A 23495-nucleotide genomic window follows, 5' to 3' on the forward strand; every position below is an offset into this window, starting at 1 on the left:
TACAATGTTTTATCTCCTAAAACAAGTAAGGAATTTCACAGCAATAATATGGAGCATCATGTTTTTTCAACTCTAGATAATAACCAGGCTACAGCAACCAGGCCTAAATGTACATGAATCATTCCTCAATGGCTGATGCTGTAGTTAATGCACTAAAGGGTGGTTCGCTGTATGAGCCCTTTAGAGATGCTTATGCTTTTTGGAGCCATTTTGTTCCTGTTCACTTCCTCTGTATTGCTAATGCAAATGCTATTTCGGCTGCATCTAGTTACTCCATGAACATGATATGAATTCAAAAACCCTTGGGGTGAATCACTGGGCTGAGTAGATAATAAAAACATTTGACATGGACAGACTTTCATAACTACCGGTAGTTATTTGGTTGAAAATACAACAAAAATATAACAAAACAGTAAATGTTTGCTTGATTATGATATATCATTTTAATTTTGTCACGGCATCACCATGACACATATTATGAAATGACGAGACAATAAAAATTGCAATACCATCATGTCACCGAGAACGCTAGCAGCAAGGTCCAACTTAAAGTTCCCCTGTACGACATGCCCGCAGAGTTCATACAAGGCAGCCTGAATATCTGCAAAATGAAGAGGGAGGGATGGGAAACAAGGATTTAATTGAATTCAATGACTTATTATGCACACACAGACAACTGAAGCACTATGATTGAGGTAAAAGCCCTTTATGATGCTTATCCTATAGAGTTAAGAGAAATTCTTCACCACCTGACCGGTCACATCATTAACATGTAATTAAAATCTCATCCTCAAGGCACATCCAGTCTTGTAGTGACGTAGTGACGGAACAACCCTTCAACTTTCTAAATAGACTGGACACACCATTTTATGAGATTAGACTAGACCGCTAGCAACAGATTTGCACTGTTAACTTTTATTTGTGAACCTAATCTCTAACTTTCCATGAACGTTGACTTTATATACACCCTGGTTATGAAAGTATAATAGGGTATTATAGTTTGCAACTTGGGCGTCAAAACCAGGTAAACATGGTTTGAAAGGGCACTATGCCACCCTCTTGGTGCTGGGGTGGGGGGTAGATGTCACAGTTTACTGGCTTCATGAGAAACGCTAAATGATGAATTGTTGAAACATCTGCATTACTAAGAGCAGCAAATACTAGTTCTAATAGCAAAATAAAGTGACAGACTGCTTTAAAAAAGCAACATTTCAGCTCACCTCTCGTTATACTGTCATGATGTGTTTTGTCTGCAAGATTCTTACATAATTGTACACTGTAGAAAGAGGGGAGGAAATAACACGAAAAGCAAACATGAGAAACATCATATACATACACACAACAGTTCTGATTCTGTTATAGCCCAGCATTAACACATCACCAATGATTAACACGCATTATTCGATCATTTAGTTGTTCAGCACCTTTGGGTTTCCCCCAGACAAGTGTGGGAAAACATGTTTCGGTGATTTAAACATCAGTCTTAGGGCTACATCAATATGTCTCCTAACTAGAAGTAGTGAGTTGCTAACTGTTAGTGTCTAAATGCACTAGCTGTTGCACACCATGGGCGCTAACTTTAGGCCTAATTTACCAACAACCATCCATGACAGCGAGCTTCCCAACACATCTCACCTAGCTAACCTAGCCTAGCTAACCCACAGTAGGGTGGTACACCCGGGCACTGAGATTGTGCTAGTGACGGGTACTAGCTAGCTAGCTAAACAAAAGCCAGCTAGCTATATAAACCTCAAGCAATAACATTAGGGCTATTCAGCTAATGTTTTCTTGGCCGGTCAGAGTTTTATGTCAAGACAAGTTACTAAGATAGCTCGATTTCATGTTCCCTCCCAAGTAACGCTAGCTAACTGTAAGCTAACTAACTGCATGAAGATGCTTGTGCCAGGCGGTGGGGCCAGGGGACTGGCGGACTCCAAAGTTAGCTGGCTAAGCTAAAGTTTGCTGGCGTGCCACTAATGCCCCCAGGATCACCATGGAACTCGAGTTCATGAATTTATATGAAATGTTTAGCTTGTTATCAGTGTTGTACCTTAGACCCCTAACCGACTCCATCTAGCTATCTGTACGCTAATGTACACATAATGGCCGAGTGTGTTGTTGAAAGTGTGGCTAGCTTAGCTTGGCTATGTTGGCTAGCTGTGAGCATTGTGAGATGGTCTGAGCTTGTTTGCGATGGTCACGATGAAACCGGTGGTAAGGTCCCAACAACCCTGATTGATTTTGAACGAACAGGACATTGCTCTGTAACAATTCTGCAACATAATTGTACTTACAACTCATGTTTTCCTGATTTTTCCCAGTTTTTGATCCAATCAGAAGGGAGGATAAGTGTCGCCATCTTCCCCACAATAGCACCCAGAGCCCGGATGTCTGGCAGCGCTGCTCACAGGGTCAAAGAATGGAGCCGCTCCGATGCATCGTGGGACGCCGAGTCAACTAGCAGCGAGTGTTACACAGGCAGACATTATTACCATGCTGCACCGAATGAATATCCGATTTGATTTATTAACATTGATGTTATACTGTTCCACAGCATTTTGACAGAACATAATGATAATAATATATAAAGAATAATTTGCATATGTAAACAAATATGAGATGATGGAGTTTGTCCGTTTCTGATTATCTATCCAGATGCATCCTTGTAAAAAGCCCATTGGTAACAGCAGGTCATTCTGTGCATATCCATCTCAGATCACACCTTCATGCTCCTTTAATCCACCCTTCTTTAAAAAATCCCTTTAAGCATAGTTGGGGTCACTAATCCAAAGTGGTGTATGCTACCTACGTCTATGTATGTATGTCTATGCACTCAACCAGTGATACTGCACTCATCATATAAACATTCACACACAAAAATCCGTTCAACACTTGTACTCTTCAAATCATCACACAATTGCAGGGGGTTTATTTTGTTCAAAAAGTTACTGTCTCCAGACATAAATACAAACCATAAATGGTACAGTGGACGCTTTGTAAATAGAATAAAAAACACAAATGTATATACACTTGAATATATATAATATATGTATGTGTGTATACATACACATATAGACGTATGCACACACTTTCAGCAGTTCAATGCAAAGACAACAGAAAGGAAAAGATTAAAATGACAGTATGAAGCCTACATAAATTAAGTGGAACAACAACTATGCAGTTTAATGTTTTTTTCTCTTTTGTCTAACATTGCTACAATCTAAATAACGAAAATATTAAATCTGTTTCTCTGATTTGTAGTTTTGTATATATATTTGATGTAACATCTTGTTTTTGAAAATGGACAGGCTGTGTTTCAAGCTGTATAAAACTATTATTTTTACACTATTCATGATTATGTCTTATTCCTCCCGAAAAGCTTGTTGGGGACCTGCGAACCAACCTATTATACAGATGTAAATAAAAGTTATTCAAACAAGAATTATTAGAAAAGACAAACAAAACATAGCCATACAAATACAAATGTAATTTCTTATGCATAACTGCACATTAGTTAGGAGGTTAATTTCAACCAGTTTACATTCTATTGAACCTTTTCCTAAGTTGGATTTCAAATGAAATAAAACAGAGCAAATATAAAACGAGCACCAATTCACAATATATTACACATTTTTATAACTATAATATATAATTATATATTTAATTATATATTATAATATATTATGATACCTTGATAGCTAACCCAAACTCTAAAATGCTGTATTTTAGAAACATTCTATAACAAGCTCTCTTTACAGACCATACACAGTGGTACAACAGAGAATATCTTGACAGCTTTCTTTTATACAAACCCTCTGCACAATATACGTTTGTACCACTCTTTAAAATCCACACCGCGTTTAAATGAAACTTGAAAAATTATTCAGAATTCAAATTAAGTCTGTCAATTGGTCAAATGGCATTTGGGCATTTTCAGTTCACCAAGAGGTTTTACCTTAAAACACTGGAAAAATAAACTGCAGGCCACATCCATTGTTACACACCAGAAATTCCATTAGAAAGGTAATTTTCTGTACTCTCTATGAGTTATAACATGATTATAAAGTACTGATTTACATCTGATTGTCATTACAAAATATCTATAAATCAAATAATTCTATAAGTTATAAAAGCAGAACAGATAAAACTCCCATGAAGATACCATGAAAAATACCATGACAGAGAATTCTGAGAACCCCGTGTTTCATATTTGCAGCAAGGCCTTCAAACTATATGAAGACATTTCACATTTTCTCTTACTGTATATATGTTTTAATATATGGCTACATGCCATGCTAGACTTTATAGTTTAAAAGTATGTCAGCCACTATGTATTTACATCAGACATACCCTGACCATTGATTGACAAAGGTAAAGGTGAAATTCAAACATGATTTCAATTGGGCAACCATTGCTGCCACACAAGAATTTAGTCCCTTGAGCATATTTCTTAAAACGATTCTCTACAGAGAATACTTCTTGTCATCAAAAGGTTTTCTGTTCTGTGTCCTTGCAGATTTACCCAAATTGGCTTAGAACATTGAAACATTGAGGACCTAGAAAAAGAAAGAGAAAGTGTGAATTTCTTGTATGATACAGGAAATTTAATTCAGAAATAACACTGAAAGTAATATATGGGGTTAAAACTAAATTATTTTTATTGACAAACATTAAACAACTAAACCTACGGCTTCCAACTTGTAAGTGTCGTACAAAGCATTCAGATGTGTGTACATTAAGTTCTGTTATGCTGAGTACTCTCAATATAATAAATCAATGCCCACCGAATCATCCATGATGGAAGACGGATCAAAGTAGTCTGGCTTCAGCTCCGATCTCTCTCTTCGATTTTTGGATGGCGGCTGAAAAATAACAGCTGAATCAGTACAAAGCACTGCCAAAGCAGCACAAAACAACAATACAATGAGGAACTAATGAGAAAAATAAATCCCAAGTAAGACGTTTTAAGTAAGCTTTAAGCTTATGTTACCAGATCAATATCCATAGTGTCAAAATCCATGCCCTCGTTGAGATCTTCCAAGCGGTCCTCTGATGACATCATCACATCCTCCACTATTGGCTCTTCATCGTCCTCCATGAGTCCTGAGCCTCGGCGGCTGGGGATTCAAGGGGAACTACATATTAGTCTAATGCAAAAGACTAGGGTTCACACACGTACACGTACACACACATGTACACACACACGTACACACGTGTACTCACACACACACACGTGTACTCTCTCTCACACACACACACACACACACACACACACACACACACACACACAGGAAGCAAAGTGCTGTCTTACATTGCATGCTGCATGTGGCTCCTCATCTTGGCGTACTGCATGCTGGCATGCTCCTGCTGCTGACGGGCCTCCTGCTGCTGTCTCTGTGCCAGCATCCAGGTCACTTGGGTACTGGGGACGGTGACAGACACACATTTCAGGCATGCACTTTTCTTTTACCTGGTTTACATTCTGGTGTGTCAAACACAGAGGGCAACGTGTATTTGCTACATGGCAGATATGACAAAGGTCACATTGATGTTATTTTGTCTCCATACTTATAGTCTATGGGGGTCTGGTGGTGGTGCTGCTGGGGGGGCATTGGCTGGTGCTGCTGCTCTGACGTCATGGCGTACACGCCCATGTAGCTCTCCTCTGGTCTAATCTTCTTGGGGTCCCTCAGTACAGTGGAGGTGAGGTGGGGCGAAGGCATCATCACTGGCGTCTGCACGTTCTGCTCACGGTTCATCCACACAGCGTCAGTGCTGCTGCAGCTGCTCTCCTCAGCTGAAATGGGAGGACATGGGTTAAATAGAGCTGTTTTACATTCTCTTCTAGGATAAAATGATGCTTCCTCTTGACTATTTTGGACAAAATATGTGCTCTTTGTCCAATGGTAGGGGTGTAACGGATCACGGATAATCCGTGATCCGTTCGGATCGCCCTCCACGGTTCGGAACGCATGTGTACCGCGGATCAATTGCAAAATGTTAACAAGTAATAATATTACTTAATATCTCTTGTAAATCACAATGTAGAGTTGCCATGAAAAGATAGACGCGACAGTTACGTGCTGTGCTTTGTTTTACTCTAAAGCGCAATGAGAGGTTGATAATGCGAAAGAAAAATAATCCGTTGTTTGCTCACTACACGTGAAGCTGGAAATCCACAACAACAAGGCTGCGTTAGTAAATCCGCTCTGTAATCTGATCAGCGTTTAAGGAACGCCTCTTGTCCAATCAAATTACTTGGTCCCTTTATGACGTCGGACCCAGTGTGCGCTCCGGCGCTCTCAAAGCGAATTTACGAACGCGGCCCAAGTGTATCATGTTACGTTGTTCGGCGGAGAAGAACTCGAATGCCTCCCTCGTCATTTAAATCCCATGTATGGGAGCACTTTGGCTTCTCTGTCAACTATGACGGGAGGCACGAAAAAGGTAGCTCGACAACTTCTGATAATGTAGGCATTTTTTTCATACCATGTTCAAAATAAGGGTTCACTTTATTATTTAGTTAAAAGTGGCATAAAACATGTTTATTCATCTGCTTTAGGGATTCACTGCTGCAACCAGGCGCCTCCTCCCTCTCTCCTATCATTTAAATTGAGTGTATTTCAGTATAATTATGTCATGTTGACGTCATGGCGTACTAGAGGATGTGTAGAATATGTTATATATATATATTATATATATATGTATGTATATATATATATATATATTACCAGTTTTGACATCTTGAATGTTGTTGGTTTTTGTCACATAGTAAAAGTGGTGTTTTTACAGAATTCAAGGAAAAAGCAGTTTTTATAAAAACTAAAATGTTTTGTGTTGATCCGAAAAATGATCCGATCCGTGACTCAAAAACCGTGACACGATCCGATCCGTGAGTTAGGTGATCCGTTACACCCCTATCCAATGGTATTTGATGATGGCAAACCCAGTTCATGTTTATGTATTGCTTGTGTGAGCTTTTAGCACTCATCATACACTAATTAATTATGTTGTACCGTACTGTAGCAGACCCCTCTATTAACAGACCATTATGAGAGATGTGTCATGCCTGCTATAACAGTGTGACAGTCTCTCGATGATTCGACCAAAAGCATCACCTTGCTTGTCCAGTGACAATTTAATTATTTCTGAAAATAGATAATTGGTCATAATAATTGGTAACACAGCCCTATCTGTTCTTACATAACACCATCCTTAGCATTGTCTCTTCATCATCATCATCATCATCATCATCCTCATCCACATTTACTGTTCTCAGGTTCTCATCACTATTATTCTGTGCTAGCACCTCACCTTCAGGCAGTTTCCTCTTGCCGGTGCTGGCTGGCTTGGCCTTCTTGCTCCTGACAGACCCCCGGCTGCTGATGCCGCTGATGACAGACATGGTGTCATCATCCCCTCCGGCCTGCAGGGAGTTCCTATAGGAGATGAGTGGGAGCCAGCAGTCCTCACGCTGCAGGGCCATTTGAAAGGTCATGAACCGCTCCAGGTAAAGATGACTGCAGGGGTCAGAGGACGACAACTTAACAATCATCATCAACGACGTCATCCACTACCGGTCGACATAAACCTAAACAGCAGCTGCCTCTGACTTACACAGTCCTCTTGTCCTGTCGGAGCAGTTTAGAGGAGAACTCGCTCAGGATATCCAAAAAGGCAAGGTTGACAGGAGTGTGTCCCTCTCCCTGGGGACTTGGCTCCTTAAAGGCAAACTCGATTCCATCCCTAAAGCAAACGTAGCACCAGAGAAGTCCAGGAATGAAAGGACACATTTTATCTTTCCACAAACCAATTACCTTCTTGGGGAAGTTGACTACTACTACTTTTTGAGCTTCAAAAGCCTAAAACGCAAAAGCTCCAGACTTACTTATGTAACATTGCAATAGCCTCCCTGGTCTTCAGTTGATCCAGGCCAAAGGTCAGCGAGAAACGTCTGGCAAGTTCTTTTATGCCACAGAAGGATGATGATGAGCGGTCAAAGTTGCACCCATGGTCAGATAACATCTCATTGAAGAGCTAGAAATGACAATTGTTGCTTTTAGCACCCTCACTATGATTAACAGTAGCACACAATGGAAAAAAGATATATCTTCAGAGAAGATTATTGTGATATAACTAAGTTAGGACATTGTACACAAGAAACAGTTATAAAAAGAAAAACACACTGAGGAATACAGACAGAACATACATACATCAGTATATACAAAACACACAATTCAAAAAGTCATGAGGCGATGTCATTAAGTGTTCATTGAAATGTATAACTGACCTGCTGCAAACTCAGGACGAGAGTCTTGGCACACTGGATTCTGTCGATTTGTCTTGTTTTACTCATAGTTTCCTTGATGATATCTCCATAGTCGTTGTAGTACTAGAGGATAAAACAACATATTCAATCAAACGGAATCCGCAAAAACAGTGTGTTTCAGCGTGTTTCCTTTACCAAGATAAATATGGAGGGATTCTCAGGCGTACCCTCATGTACTGTTTGAATATGTCTGCTCCAGTGTTCATGTCCACCACGTTGTAAATGATCAGTTTGCAGTACGCTGCTAGCAAGTTCCGCCTCTTGTGCAAGGCTTCTATTTTACTGGCTTCATCATCTTGCTGTCCATCTGGTTGTATAAAAAAAAACATTAAAACAACTAAATAGAACACCTTGCAAACCATCACTATACATTACACCCTTACTACATATGATGTTTGATGTGTTTTTGTATTCAACATTCTAACGGCCAAGCTCCACCATGGCCATCGAGCGTTGCGTCTAATGTGCGTTGCGTCCGAAATTGGGATCAAATGCATTGTAATCAATGAAAGGTGCTCCACCTGCTGCGTAGCGTCGCGTCAGCGTTGCGTCCGATGGCTGCGTCCAAAGTAGACTTTCTAAAAAGTTTGATTTTTGACGGTGGATGGACGCAGACGTCACAATGAGACGAGTTGACGCGACGCAGCAGGTGGAGCTTGGCCGTAAGGTGTCTGGCATGGGGCTGTACAGTATCTAGTAGGGGTGCAACGGTTCTCGGTTTTATATTGAACCATATGGTTCGCCATCCACAGTTCAATACGCACTAGTGAATGTCGGTTTTTCGGTTTATGCTGCGTTCCATTGAAAGTCGGAGGTTGAGTTTGTCTGGAACGCAGTTGCTTCTTCTTCAAATGTTTGTTCATGGCGAGCGGAGTTGAAAACACGGCAACAGTTTGAGGAAGCCCCGGATTGCTACAAATCGGCGTTGTGGGGTCATTAATTTTGTGCATAGGTCTACCTGTCAAGCCTAAAGTGCACTTTTACTTTTAATTCTTCCTCTCCTATACCAGTAGTCAAGCCTAAGAGGCATATTTACATTTGAAAGTGTTTATTTTAATTTTTTTACATTTGAAAGTGTTTTTTGTTTATATATATTTATATTTTTTGTATTATACTTTATATTATAATATACCAGTCATATTCTGGAATGTGTCTGAATGTTAAAGTTCCATAAGTATAAGCAAAATAAAGTAAAGTAACAGTTTGTTAATAAATAGTAGCATTTTTTTTTCTCCTTACGCACAAAACACAGAAAACGAACCGAAACCGTGACCCAAAAACCGAGGTTCATACCGAACCGTGGGCCAACTGAACCGTTGCACCCCTAGTATCTAGTTGGCTCGGACCTGTGCTGTTGTCATCATCCTGGTCGATGAAGACATGGTCCAGAATGAAGTTGAGGAGCTCCACCTGCAGGGAGGAGTCAGGCGTGTAGATCAGAGCATCCAGCTGTTCCCGCCCCGACGACACAATCTGGTGACTGAAGATCATCAGCGCGTCACACAGAATGGTGAAGGCCTGAAACACAGCGGCAACACCTCAGCACACACTGAACAACCTTTGGCTCTATATTTGACAAAACATTTGGTTTCTTTTGAATACTTGATAAGAGAGCACACCTATGTAGATACAAATTAACATGGTTCCATAATTCATAACATAGAGTGGACAAAACAAATGAGAGGGAAAGTCCAGTCGACATGATGTCGGACAACAACCCACCTGCTCTTTGACTGTGGTGTTCACGCTGGTTAAGTAGCGCTGACACATCAGACAGAAAGCCCTCATCTGTTTCCTCAGGGTCATCATGTCCCCCTGGAAGAGCAACAACACAGGGACACCAATTGCAGGGTGCACATTGGAGCAAACATTATTCTGTGGTTTCACCCGTTCGTTTCTGAGGCAATCACGTGTGTGCATTAGAGCAGCAATCATGGACAGTGAGTCACCCATCAATGTGAATGTACCTTCGCGGCGCTGCCCTCTGAGACCTTGGCTAGGTGCCACAGGATGATATAGTGTGTGCACTGCATTGCATGAATGACAATCTGGGGAAAGAAGAGGACCACCAGATTAGTGTAAACTGCGGTGACGCGGGTGAAACATTTGAAGGGGTTAAAGGGTTAGGGTTTCAGAGGGTTAAAGGGTTTAGGCACCTGCTCAGGCATATCCCCATTCTGAAGCCCTGTGTTCAGTAGCTTGTAGTTGCTGGTGAACAGGTCCCATTTGGAGAGGTCATGTGCACTGCAGAAGAGAAAAAATGCAATCTGGTCATATCATTCAATTTGATTTATCTGTTGCAACTGTTTTGACTAGAGTGAAATCAATCTTATGATTATGTTCCTTAAAGACTATGTCACTCAAACCCATGCAAAATAATAGGAGTCTCTCCACCCATGACTACAGCTGACAAATCAGCCTAATAAGGTGTTTATTTAATCAGTTAATGTCAATAGTCAAGGTTAAATCAAGGTAAGAGTGTGAGTTGGGATATTAAGAGCGAGTTGGGATATTAAGCAATTAAGAAAGTACATTTGGACCTGGCTCAAGGCCTTACTTATGGAAAGATGTGATCCTCTTCAGTGTGGACAGGACCTGGTAGGCATCATCTTCATCTGGTTCCTCTCCCTGCAGAAACAACAGTTATGTACAGTCCTAATCTCACCACATCCAAATCAGATCCCCAAATCTGCCAGGAGAACTCAAACTGATCTCAAGTCACACAACACTGACTGAATCACACAGACAGCCCACCTCCTGCAGAAAGTCCTCTAGGAGCCTGTTGAACTTGTCCACCAGCTCGTCCAGTAGCTGGCTGCGGGCGATGTCCACCCTGTTGAAGATGGTGAACTCTTCGTTGCAGAGGGCGTGGTAGGTCATAGAGCAGGCCTCCAAAACATCTGTCTCTGTGTGCTTCTCCACGACCTCCCGGATTTGCCGCAGCAGAGACTCCAAGTGCTTCAGACAAAACAAGAGGGGAAACAGGGTGTGAGGTTTCAAATGACATATAATTCTTTACACACTCGACCTTACTGTGACAACCTTCCATGCAAGTCGCTGAGCACTCGATACCAGAGGATTCACAAACCTTTTCTAACCGACCAGTGGTGTAGATGTCCAGATCGAAGAACTGCGGTAGCTGCAGTAAGTTGGTCACCTTTTCGGCATCAACGGAGTACTGTGAAGAGAGGACACAAGAAACTAAGGGTTGAGTGGCACAGCGTCTATTCAACAGTCCAAGGGGCCCACACTGCTGCAGGACAACCTAGATTGTGAAGTGAACACTGCCTGTTATTTTTGATGACTTACTTTAGCCAACAACAGAGGCAAAGCCACAGCGAAAATCTCAGTGATTCTCGTCCTGTCGTCCAGCTGTGTTTTCTTCTCCTTTGCAGTCAGGACCTAAGATGGAACAACGTAATCATGTCCTTAAATGGGCATCTCAAAAAAGCTCAGCCACCTGAGTGAGTATTAAACTATTGTTTCTGAGAATAGAGCCTTGAGAGCTCACTAGTACTGGAGCTGACCAGTGAGGGGGGCTTACATTGGTGTATGCCAAGCACTCACCCTCTTCCCTGTGCCTCTGCCCACTGGAGGGTGGCACTCGCAGGCCTGGCGGATGGCACAGAGCATGATCTCAATCAGAGCCGTCTCCTGGCGGTCTGTCAAGGCTGAACAAGACAGAGACATGAAAGATGAGACAAATTATATTGTCCCAGAAGGGGAATGTGTCTTTTAATTAGGTGAGTCAGAGTTTGTGCCCTCCTTACCCTCCTCTCCTGGCATGGGTTCGTCCAGCAACAGGCTGATCATGCTCTCCCAGTCTTTGAGCAGCTCCGCCGCACATTCCCAAAGGCTGTCCACCATGTAGGCCCCATGCTCATGGAGCTGCAAAAAGTTAGAGGTTATCTCTATCGCATACCTTTCAACCTGGCGGGTCACAACAGACTATTCAGACGATGGGCTGGTGCTGAGCACAAAGGCATACCTCACTCTCCAGGAAGAAGAAGACAGTGGTTTTAATGAGGTTGCCATTGAGGCTCTGTCTGCCTCTCCTGGGCATCCCCTCCTCTTCTGGACCTCGATGGCTGAAGAGCCTAGAGTCAGAGCAAGACTAGAGTCAGGGCAACACTAGAGTCAGAGCATCACTAGAGTCAAAGCAAGACTAGAGTCACAGCAAGACTAGAGTTACTGAAAGACTAGTCAGAGCAAGACTAGAGTCAGAGCAAGACTAGAGTCAGAGCAACACTAGAGTCAGGCAGCAGGTCTATCTACTGTACACACACAACAAACGTGTTCTATACCACTGTAAACTGATCAGTAACAGCACAAATGTGTATTCTGCAAAAGGCTGCAAGTTTAGTTTGTTAGGATTCCCGTTAACTGTTTGCTTGTTCTACATAAATAAGGGAGTTGATCGCTGTTATGTAACATGCCGTTGACCTTCCAATACAACATTAGATGACATCCAGAGAGGCTTACTTCTTGTAGAGGAACTCTCCTGCAGCCACAGCTACTGGTCGATGGGCTGAGTAGACCAGATGGTACACACTCTCACAGTCCTCTGCTGTGAGGACCTCATCACTGCTACTGTAACATGGAAATAACAAACATTCTCAGTGGGATTCGCTAAGGGTCAAGAGCGCATCAGTGCAACTATTCAAATGCTGAGAAATTCTATATCCAATTGGTTTTCCTAGGAAGGAATCTATCAGAGTAGTGCCACTTCAAGGGAAGAACTATATATACGTTTTTGCAGACAAGGTTACTTACTGCAAGACAAGAGTCAGAAGTTTTATGGCTTGCACCGCAACATCGTACTCCTTGTCCAGAGTCATAGAGACAATGCGGTCCTGTCAATGACAGTACAATTAACACCTGGCCAGCCACGACCATGTAATATATGTCTCAGTCAGTGGTGAGATAATGAAGCTGCTCGCTAACCTTGAAGCGGCTGGTGAAGAGCTCCAGTCGAGTGTTGAGCTCACGGTTATAGTACAGGCCCTGGAGCGCTGTCAGGCACTTGAGCCGCACTTCGCCTTGCTGCAATCACAAGGAAGATGCTCAACCCACAACATTCAAACCTCAGTACTCTGGCATTTTTAACATTGACATTAAAACAAATACTGATAATTATCTTATCTGAGGTATCCCAAATAATGGTCACACCCTACAAGACAATCACATTACTCAAAGGCCTTGCTGAAATTACATGGGAGTGTGTCACTTAATGACAATGCGATTTTAAATCAAATTCATTTTTACCTTGTCATGCATGGTCCATCCAACATACTTCAGATAACTGTCATTGAGAAACGCATCGCTGTACAGCTTCATCCATACCCCGATCTCCTCAATACAAACAGCCCGGATTTCAGCTATGGCATCACTAAAGTAGAAAAAAAAACAGTTTTGTGATTTTGAGATTCATACAATCCATAATGGACAATCATTTAATAATACATTATTTCACATCATTATGCAGGCAACAATATATGATTCTAACAACACTGAAGGAGAACAGACAGAGCCCGTTTTAACAGTCTACTCTGACTTGGGTCAGGTAATAGAATCACATGGTATTCAATGAGCTGTTCTGTCTTCAACTTTTGCTTAGCACAAGAGGGCGCCCAAGAGCTAAAGATCTCCACAGTAAAATATCTGAGTTTGCAGATCTGAAAGCAGTACATGTCTTATGCAGTATACTCGTGAAATCTCTGAAAAGAAGTTAGTTTCCATACACAAAAATAAACACCCTGACATCTATTGAATTGTCAGACCCCCCAACGTAAGATAACAAAATTATAAGAGTAACATTTTAAAAATAAATAAATACATATATATATATATATATATATATACAGTATATACAGTATATATATAAAAATGTATTATCAATTATTATAATTATGAACTATAAAGAATATGTTTATATAAATAAATAGTTAAAGTTAGCAGCGTCCACACATTATCAGTGCATCATTTTCTTATCATTGTGAAAACATTTTGATGTACAAGAAATGTTCCCCTGCGTGACGGGATCTGAAAATAAGAAAACTATATGCCGACAAAATGTTTGTGATGCACAGCGGAAGTGTGTGTAGAATGAGATCTTCATGTATGTTTTCCATTCTTTAACTCACAACATCTACAAAAAATGTACCGTATTTTCCGGACTATAAGTCGCACCCGAGTATAAGTCGCAGCAGGCCAAAAATGGGTCATGAAGAGGAAAAAACCACATATAAGTCGCACTGGACTATAAGTCGCATGGTTCAAGGGAACGGGCTTGGCGGAATCAGCGGGGAAAGAAGACCCTGTTGAGCTTGACTCTAGTCTGGCACTGTGAAGAGACATGAGAGGATTTGTAAGCCCAGGAAGGACATAATTCACGTTAAAACTTCTTCTGAAAGGTTAGAAATACTTAAATTATCGAGTGTAAAGCCAGGGCTAGCTAGCGCGTTGCTAACGAAGGTTAGCAAAATGGCGTCGCGGGAGCAAGCAAACAGGATGGAACAGCCTCTGAAAGGTAATAAATGACTTTAATATCGTGTATAACGTTCATAATAGCGTGTATAACGTTCATAATATAGTGCTTAATGTCCACATTGTCGAGTGTAACGACTATTTATCGTGTATAAGGCCATGACAAAGATAGCTTGGTGAAAAACGGAAGTAGTTAGGATGAAGGGCGGCCTACAAACAATGCAACATTGAACAGCCTCTGAAAGGTAATAAATGACTTTAATATCGTGTATAACGTTCATAATATCGTGTATAAGGTCCATAATATCATGTTTAATGTCCACATTGTCGTGTGTAATGTCCACATTGTCGAGTATAATGGCTATTCTATCGCGTATGTGGCGCTAGCGGAAGTAGCAAAATAGCCTCGCGGGGGTAACTTAGCAACATAGAACAGTCTCTGGAAGGAATAAATGACTTTAATATCGTTTATAACGTCCATAACATTGTGTATAAGGTCCATAACATCATGTTTAATGTCCACATTGTCGTGTTTAATGTCCACATTGTCAAGTATAATGGCTATTCTATCGTGTATGAGGCGCTAGCGGAAGTTACTCCTTGGTTCATGTCAGTCAGAGATTACCGTATGTCAGTTCATGTCAGTCAGAGATTATGAATTATTGATATATAAGTCGCACCTGACTATAAGTCGCAGGACCAGCCAAAGTATGAAAAAAACCGCGACTTATAGTCCGGAAAATACGGTAATTCCATCACAGGCAATAAAAGACGATACATACCGATATCTGTGAACAAACACTCCTTTGAAAATCGCATTCATCATGTTTTCAATTTCATCTTGATTTTCTTGAAGCTGAAAATAATAGACAAGGGTTAAACTATTTAAATGTCCAGACTGGAAATGTTTGTAGTTTATGGCTCTCCATACAAGAGTGGTAGAGAGAACACAGCTTAGAGAACAGGTGGTGGTGAGACATTCTGTCAGGTTATCAGGCACCATAAGAGCACACTCACCTCTTTGCGCTTCTGTAACAGGAGCTCCAGCCTATCGTTGGCCCTCTTTGCAATGACCTTGTTCCTCTCTGTCTCGTACTGCCTTTGTGTGTTGTCCATGTTGATACTAAGGTTCAGAGCCACGTTCACCAAGGCTGTCATCAACTTCATGGCTGGCAGACAAACGATTCTCATTTGAGTTACATCTACACACTACTCTGCAGACTGCCCACCAAATCAAGGTCAAGCCATCACAACGTTAAAAGCTAAAAACAATGCTTCCACTTTAGTAGTTTACATGCAACCTTCCACATTGTCCCAGTGTGCTGTCTTGGTACTAACCTGCTAGTGTGCTGGTGTGCCTAAAGGCACGGACTTGAGAGTCGGACAGGCCAGTGAGCAACGAGATGACTGTGTCCATCATGTACTCATCATAGATGATGCTGTACTGACACTGCCGCACTAGAACCCCAATGAACTCACAGAAACTTGACTTGAACTTCTTCCACAGCGGCCCAGCCATGGTTAATGGGTAGTCACCACTGTCCTATATGGGGGTCACAGAGAGAGAGAGAGATACGTTTAGATAAGCAGTATAAATTGGCTGTCATTCATGTTGACATTAACCTTATTAAAAGGCAAAATCCAAACCATATTTCAAGCTAAATAATTACATTGATCAACACTATGTTGGCTCCACTTAATGAACTTTCTTTAAATATTCATTCGTGTACTCAGATCCCAGTAATACCATTAATAAATGTATTTCCATGTTTATTTTCATACGTCATTAAAATATGTAGTTTTTCATGTCATTCAAATGCAGACAGTACCTCATCAAACTCCTCTGTCATTTTCCTGATAATCTCAGAGTTTTGCATGTGTCTGAACATTTCAGCACTGACCGCACCTGAGGCAAAAATAAGAAGAATTAAATTAAATCTCAGCTTGTTGGCTACGAAGCAATGGACATCAACCGACCTAGAAACCAGCTCAGAGAAGCCACTGTGGACACCTACCAGTGTTTCCCATACAGAGACCAGACTGTGGCAGGCCGCCATAGTCTAATTTGTCCCGTCATAGTCTCTTAACGAACCAAAAGTATTTTTAGCACCGTTTTTTTTTCTTTTTTGCAAATTTTTCAGCGCTGCTCGCACTGTTGCACTGTTCCCCCCCCTCCCAAAATCATGTGGGAAACACTACCTACCTTTACAACCAGAGCACTGAATGAAGAAGTTGATCAGATCCAAGAGAGCAACGTCTCTGTCGAGCTTGTATGCCTCAATCCAGTCGTCAACGACAGACTAAAAGAGATTTTTTTTCTTTTACCATCATGAATTAAACACTTCATGCACTGAGAGATTCGCTTTTCAGAATTTCAAAACCTATACTTCCACCAACCTGTGTGGCACTCTTTCCGATTTTAACCACCTCGAACAGGGTCATATTCTCCATCCCATTCTCCTGATGGTGGCCATTGACCCGACCAAGGCCAACACCCTTCCCCCCTGCCCCACCTTTGGCCTTCTCTCCAGGGGCTTTCTTCCCCTTCTTAGTAGCCTTTTGCAAAGATAAGAATAGTAGTTACATTGTGTAATAGTAAACATACCCACTAAAGCATGAAATATATAATGCAGTCATTGTCCATCCATGTGGTGGTGTTGTTATTTACTATTGACAATGACATACTTTCCCAACTAAACCAATTTGGCAATCCTTGAATTAACACACTAGTACACTTGTAGTCTAACTACAAGTCTAACTTGTAAATCTTAAGAAAAGGGCACACCTTTCCTTTTCCGGTCTTGGCATTTTTGCTTTCTGGGTCATCAAAGTCTGTGTCAGAGGACAGCTGTGTATCAGCCTCCCTGTTCAGAGCACAAAAAGAGGTCATTTGCACTAATTCTCACTAATTCATTTGTGTGATGTTATTCTGCATCTTAAATGGTTGCCATCTTTGAGGCGTTATTAATGTACAATCTGTTTTAATAAACATTAGGAACTGCTATCCATACACAAATGCATTGAGATAATAGTGAAAAGCTTTAATGTTACTTTTCTCGAATAGGCTAAACAATACTTACTGAGGAAACTGAAACTCTGTTTGCAACTCTTGTGCTGCTATCATTTCTTCAACATTTTCTGGACCCACTCTAGTAAGTATGGATTTCTTCACCACACGATCCACTCAAATGTAGCCTGGCAGTTTCTTCAATTTAACCTGAAATATTCTAAAACAGATGAAGAGTTGGTTCAGTTACGACAATTAACAAACCTACCGGTAGTCAAATAAGCAAATTAGAGTTCATGACAGCAACCTCCATAAAGGTAATTGCAGTTTTGAAAGGCTCAAAACTACTTAGGAGGAAGATGCTGTCATTGGGACAGTTATATTACGTGCAATGCCTACATGGGTCATTTAAATTCTATTGATTAGAAATGTCAAACTGTCCAATAAACTAAAAACAAGCACACATGACGGTTTCATCATTATTCTTTATTTATTTTTGTGCAATTTCCGCTACATTGGGAAAATTATTTCCAGGACAAGTAGGATCAATGTCGTAGACCTGACTTGAGTCTGCTATCAGTAGTAGTAGTAGTAGTAGTAGTAGTAGTAGTAGTAGTAGTAGTAGTAGTAGTAGTAGTAGTAATAATAGTAGTGGTGGTGGTGGTGGTGGTAGTAGTAGTAGTAGCAGCAGTAGTAGTAGTAGTAGTAGTAGTAGTAGTAGTAGTAGAAGTAGTAATAATAGTAATAGTAGTAGTAATAGTAGTAGTAGTAGTAGTAGTAGTAGTAGTAGTAGTAGTAGTAGTAGTAGTAGTAATAGTAGTAGTAGTAATAATAGTAGTAGTAGTAATAGTAGTAATAATAGTAATAGTAGTAGTAGTAGTAGTGGTAGTAGTGGTGGTGGTGGTGGTGGTGGTGGTGGTGGTAGTAATAATAGTAGTAGTAATAGTAGTAGTAGTAGTAGTAGTAGTAATAATAGTAATAGTAGTAGTAGTAGTAGTAGTAGTAGTAGTAGTAGTAGTAGTAGTAATAATAGTAGTAATAATAATAGTAGTAGTAGTAGTAGTAGTAGTAGTAGTAGTAGTAATAATAGTAGTAGTAATAATAGTAGTAGTAATAGTAGTAGTAGTGGTGGTGGTGGTGGTGGTGGTAGCAGCAGCAGCAGCAGTAGTAGTAGTAGTAGTAGTAGTAGTAGTAGTAGTAGCAGCAGCAGTAGTAGTAGTAATAATAGTAGTAGTAGTAGTAATGATAATAGTAGTAGTAGTAGTAGCAGCAGCAGTAGTAGCAGCAGTAGTAGTAGTAATAATAGTAATAGTAGTAGTAGTAGTAGTAGTAGTAGTAGTAGTAGTAGTAATAATAATAGTAGTAGTAGTAGTAGTAATAATAGTAGTAGTGGTGGTGGTGGTGGTAGTAGTAGTATAGTAGTAGTAGTAGTAGTAGTAGTAGTAATAATAGTAGTAGTAGTGGTGGTGGTGGTGGTGGTGGTAGTAGTAGTATAGTAGTAGTAGTAATAGTAATAGTAGTAGCAGTAGCAGTAGCAGAAGTAGTAAAAGTAGAAGTAGTAGTAGCAGTAGCAGTAGTAGTAGCAGCAGTAGTAGTAGTAGTAGTAGTAGTAGTGGTGGTGGTGGTGGTAATAATAGTAGTAGTAATAGTAGTAGTAGTAGTAATAATAGTAATAGTAGTAGTAGGAGTAATAATAGTAGTAATAATAATAGTAGTAGTAGTAGTAGTAGTAGTAGTAGTAATAATAGTAGTAGTAATAGTGGTAGCAGCAGCAGCAGTAGTAGTAGTAGTAGTAGTAGTAGTAGTAGTAGTAGTAATAATAATAGTAGTAGTAGCAGCAGCAGTAGTAGTAGTAGTAGTAGTAATAATAATAGTAGTAGTAATAATAGTAGTAGTGGTGGTGGTGGTAATAGTAGTAGTGGTGGTGGTGGTAGTAGTATAGTAGTATAGTAGTAAAAGTAAAAGTAAAAGTAAAAGTAAAAGTAAAAGTAAAAGTAAAAGTAGTAGTAGTAGTAGTAGTAGTAGTAGTAGTAGTAGTAGTAGTAGTAGTAGTAGCAGTAGCAGCAGTAGCAGTAGTAGTAGTAGTAGTAGTAGTAGTAGTAGTAGTAGTAGTAGTAGTAGTAGTAGTAGTAGTAGTAGTAGTAGTAGTAGTATTGGTAGGGTGGCTGATGGTCACACAGACGGTGACAGCTGGGCAGCTGTCTACGAAAGCCTGATTGTATGTCAACAAACTCCTTGTTTGTGAGAGGCATGATCTCTACACTACACGGCTTTAAACATATTGCATTTCCCTCCATTTTGAGGCCTACTACTCCATGTAAGGCCAGCTACAGACGGTCTTAAAATACTCCATCTTTGTTCATTGGTGGATGTCGGCGAAGGCAAGGTTGGCTAACGTCAGCTAACTTAACTAGCATTCTGCGGCTGTCATTCATCTGAACTCCAAATAGTACAGAAAGAATGCGACACACTGCCGTTAGCTTAGCTATCTTACTCAGTAATACATATTGCTGATAGCCAAGCCAACTCATTCCGAGATATGGCACGCCACGGTTGTTGGAAGGGTACAATCCTCTTCCGTGTAAACAAGGTCTGGCGTCCTCCATCTTTGCCAGCTGCTAACTTGCTCATTGAAGTTAGATTGATGAGCTAAACAAGAACCTGGCCTAGAGGGATGTGCCAGGGTGAAGCTAGGAGTCCCTGGCTCAGTTGGATTCAACCAGCGTCACTACAGACATATTATGTATTATTATATTATATATATCAGCAATAACGACGTAGAATCATTCTTCCAGTCCAGCAAAACGTCAATGGGTCGGCTGATCTAAAGCTAACTAGTAGCTAGCTATATAGCCCACTAACTTGTAAGGCTATGTGCTAACACGGCTAACCTGAGAGATAATGACTACTTTTGAGCCCCATTCCTTGTTGAAATATTCCTATTCCCACACATATCCCGTAAGATATTTCCATAACATAATAAGCGACATACAACGACAAACTCCCAGAATCTAATCCGCCATTTTATAACTTACCTCGTTGTTTAATAAACACTGCAGTCAATCATCCAAATAATCCAGATGTGGCACCACTGGAACGTGTATTAATTAGCAAATATATAATTGGCTGTTTATCACACTCGGAAATGTTGATTGGGTCAATCTGATTCGGTAGAATTGAAGGGCCACTCTTTCTGTCTCTGCTACTAGCATTGCTCAGTTTGTTGTTCCGACAGATTCGTGTAGCAAACGCACCACCTGTCGGTCATATTGGACATGGCATGCACTTGACCGCAAGTGGCAACTTCATGTATACTCGAAAAGGTATTATATAGTCGGTGTACGTAATGCATTATTGATCAAAAACAGATCTCTACGCACCTGCAATTACATTTTCATTAACATTTTAAAAATAACAAGATGGAATCCAACAATTACATTACAGATAGAACAATTTATTGTCACTGACTTATTTGTAATAGACCAGTACAGTGGTAAAAGTTCCAAGATAGACAAGATATTGGTGAATATTGATAACTCATTGGATTTCTTCTTCTTCCTCCTCCTTTATGGTTGTTTGTAACGCATGCATATGAATAATCATTGACATGTGGGAGAAATGCACTTTTGTGTTGGCATATATTTCTTATATATAAGAGGAAATATATATATATATATATATATATATATATATATATATATATATTCTGAGAGCAACATTGTACACATTTCTGAAGACATGCAAATACATTTCACAGAGATATATGTTGAATGTGGTTCATTTCCATTTTCAAATGTATCTTACATAAAATGATCAAACATTAGCTCTGTTTTTAGAAAATTATCTGAATATTTACTCTCAATTTCCTTGATCAGCCACAATTGTCAGTGATCATATGAATGAATGAATGAATGAATGAATGGTCTTTATTGTCATTGCTATAGTACAGGTACCAAACAACGAAATTTGGGAGGGGTGGCTCCCCTGGTGCTAGGAAAGAAAAAAAAAACAAGAAGGGAAAGGAGCTGGTTTACATAAATAAAGGCTATGTACACTATCCACTATACTATACTGTACAGATAAGACGACTAGGGTTGTCATATTGCACATAGTGTTATTGCACATTCATTTAAAGTGTCGCAGTTTGCAGGCTTGAAATGTACACATTTGTGCCTCAGCACTACACCAGATTTTTTCAGCAGCTGCCATCAATCCGTCCAGACTGTCCAGGGCCCAGAACCTAGGTCTTTGCTGTGTTCAGGTAGAAGCTGAGCTTCAGTCTGTTTGTCCTTGCGGCCATGGTCCTGTACCGCCTTTTCGAGGGCAGCCGGGCAAAGTGTTCGTACCCAGGGTGGGTTGGGTCTCTGGAGATCTTGGAGGCCTTCCTGATATGGCCCTATGGCAGATGTGGAATAACGACAGATAGAGGTATAGAGTTTGAACTCTAAAACCCTGCATTGATTTAAAAAATGGAATAATCATTCAAGAGCAGTTGAAATTCAGAGGCTTGTAAAAATAACATTAAGTTTGGTATAGCTGTCATTCACAAAAGAGGTTTGTCCTTGTGGAATGGCACTGTGGAAAACATCGTCTAAGTTCACCTGTTTGTAGCCGATTGGGCATGAAATAAGTTTAGATGTTTTAAATAATTAGCAAACACATTTTACAGAGGGCAGAAAGCTTTAATATATGCATAGAAAAAGAATATGTACACAACTGAAATAACCAGTACACATTGCCCATCCCTTATCACACATTGTTTCATACACATATTGACAGATTTGAATAAATAATATAAATGAGCTGACAAAACTTTACATCTAATATCAATGCAATGAAAAAGTGACACAATTAACATAATAAAATGAAAAGTTGCTCTCAGAATAAATACTACTATAGTTGCATTCTTGGTGACCCTGCATTATAGTTGACCCTGAGGATGAAAAACAAACAGACACACAAATGCATATGGACAGTAGTGGTGTCTTGACCTTTTAACTCCTACTAGATAATACTAATCCTACTCTAATAATGTTGGCCACTGAGGATGCAACAGAAAAAATGGTATCATCATAGGTTTCAAGACGTACAATTTCAATACAATTATTTTAACAATTCACTAGTATCAAATTCATCTCAGAAAAGTGTAACCTTTAACTTTACTTTAAAATTGTGCACATAGAAATTTTACATTCAAGTTTTTTTTAAATATAGTTTTTTTTTACATATGCCACTTGAATTTTCAACCATTTACCTCTTTTAAATAACCATAGAACTCTTAATAATATAACTTAATATCATTTAAAATGGCATTGAGTTACACTTGGAATATTTCATATCTTTACACGCTGTATATAGTATTTATGGACAAACCGTAACTCACTTTTTATGTTTACCTCCCATTCAATTAACATATTCAGACAAAGTCATGAATGTAATATATGACATTATAAAGATGACATAAAATGTAAATTGTAAGTGTACGCATACTGTACTGTACATGTAGAGCAAGTGTTTAAGAAAGTGAGAGTTGTATTAATGGAAGGAACAAATATCAGCATGAAACAAGTGGCTAAGGACCATATTCACTTCAGCTCTAACAAAGAGGACACCAACACCAAAGATTCTGTACCTGAATAATCTTAAATTGAAAGAAAAGCAAAAAAACATGGC

General features: G+C 40.0%; 2 protein-coding genes across 2 annotated transcripts in view; both read right to left on the reverse strand.

Moving 5' to 3' along the window:
* The window catches only part of thoc2 (THO complex 2), a 31067-nt gene extending 28701 nt beyond the window's left edge, over positions 1-2366 (reverse strand). The window contains exons 1-3 of the mRNA XM_080528677.1: positions 2295-2366; positions 1221-1276; positions 510-601 (exon numbers count right to left, since the gene is read on the reverse strand). Coding sequence (XP_080384803.1) covers positions 510-601; positions 1221-1276; positions 2295-2359 — 213 coding nt within the window. The 5' untranslated portion in view covers positions 2360-2366. The remainder of the gene's footprint in view (positions 1-509; positions 602-1220; positions 1277-2294) is intronic.
* Positions 2367-2932: 566 nt separating this feature from the next.
* On the reverse strand, positions 2933-20980 carry stag2a (STAG2 cohesin complex component a). The gene is made up of 34 exons (XM_080528219.1): positions 20858-20980; positions 17896-18042; positions 17601-17679; positions 17213-17371; positions 17019-17115; positions 16645-16721; positions 16154-16358; positions 15833-15984; positions 15598-15671; positions 13595-13718; positions 13274-13372; positions 13103-13182; positions 12812-12919; positions 12318-12426; positions 12100-12217; positions 11897-12000; positions 11639-11731; positions 11418-11507; positions 11084-11287; positions 10887-10957; positions 10486-10573; positions 10297-10377; positions 10052-10144; positions 9652-9847; positions 8497-8636; positions 8291-8392; positions 7889-8037; positions 7618-7746; positions 7315-7520; positions 5569-5797; positions 5312-5422; positions 4991-5117; positions 4785-4862; positions 2933-4556 (listed from the first exon to the last, which is right to left on the reverse strand). Exons 2-34 carry the CDS (start codon positions 17937-17939, stop codon positions 4533-4535), a joined length of 3840 nt encoding a protein of 1279 aa, XP_080384345.1. The 5' UTR covers positions 17940-18042; positions 20858-20980; the 3' UTR covers positions 2933-4532.
* Positions 20981-23495: the final 2515 nt, after the last annotated feature.

This window comes from Nansenia antarctica, assembly GCF_963989245.1.
Source record: "Nansenia antarctica genome assembly, chromosome: 4".
Classification (NCBI taxonomy): domain Eukaryota; kingdom Metazoa; phylum Chordata; class Actinopteri; order Argentiniformes; family Microstomatidae; genus Nansenia; species Nansenia antarctica.

Excerpts from the sequence above, each read along its gene's own strand:
- stag2a (XM_080528219.1), bottom strand. The coding sequence starts at position 17,939 with ATGATAGCAGCACAAGAGTTGCAAACAGAGTTTCAGTTTCCTCA. Across the intron at positions 10,958-11,083 it reads TAGAGGACTTTCTGCAGGAG|GGAGAGGAACCAGATGAAGA; the intron begins GTGGGCTGTCTG and ends TTGTTTCTGCAG. Across the intron at positions 4,557-4,784 it reads CTTCCATCATGGATGATTCG|GTCCTCAATGTTTCAATGTT; the intron begins GTGGGCATTGAT and ends TTCTTTTTCTAG.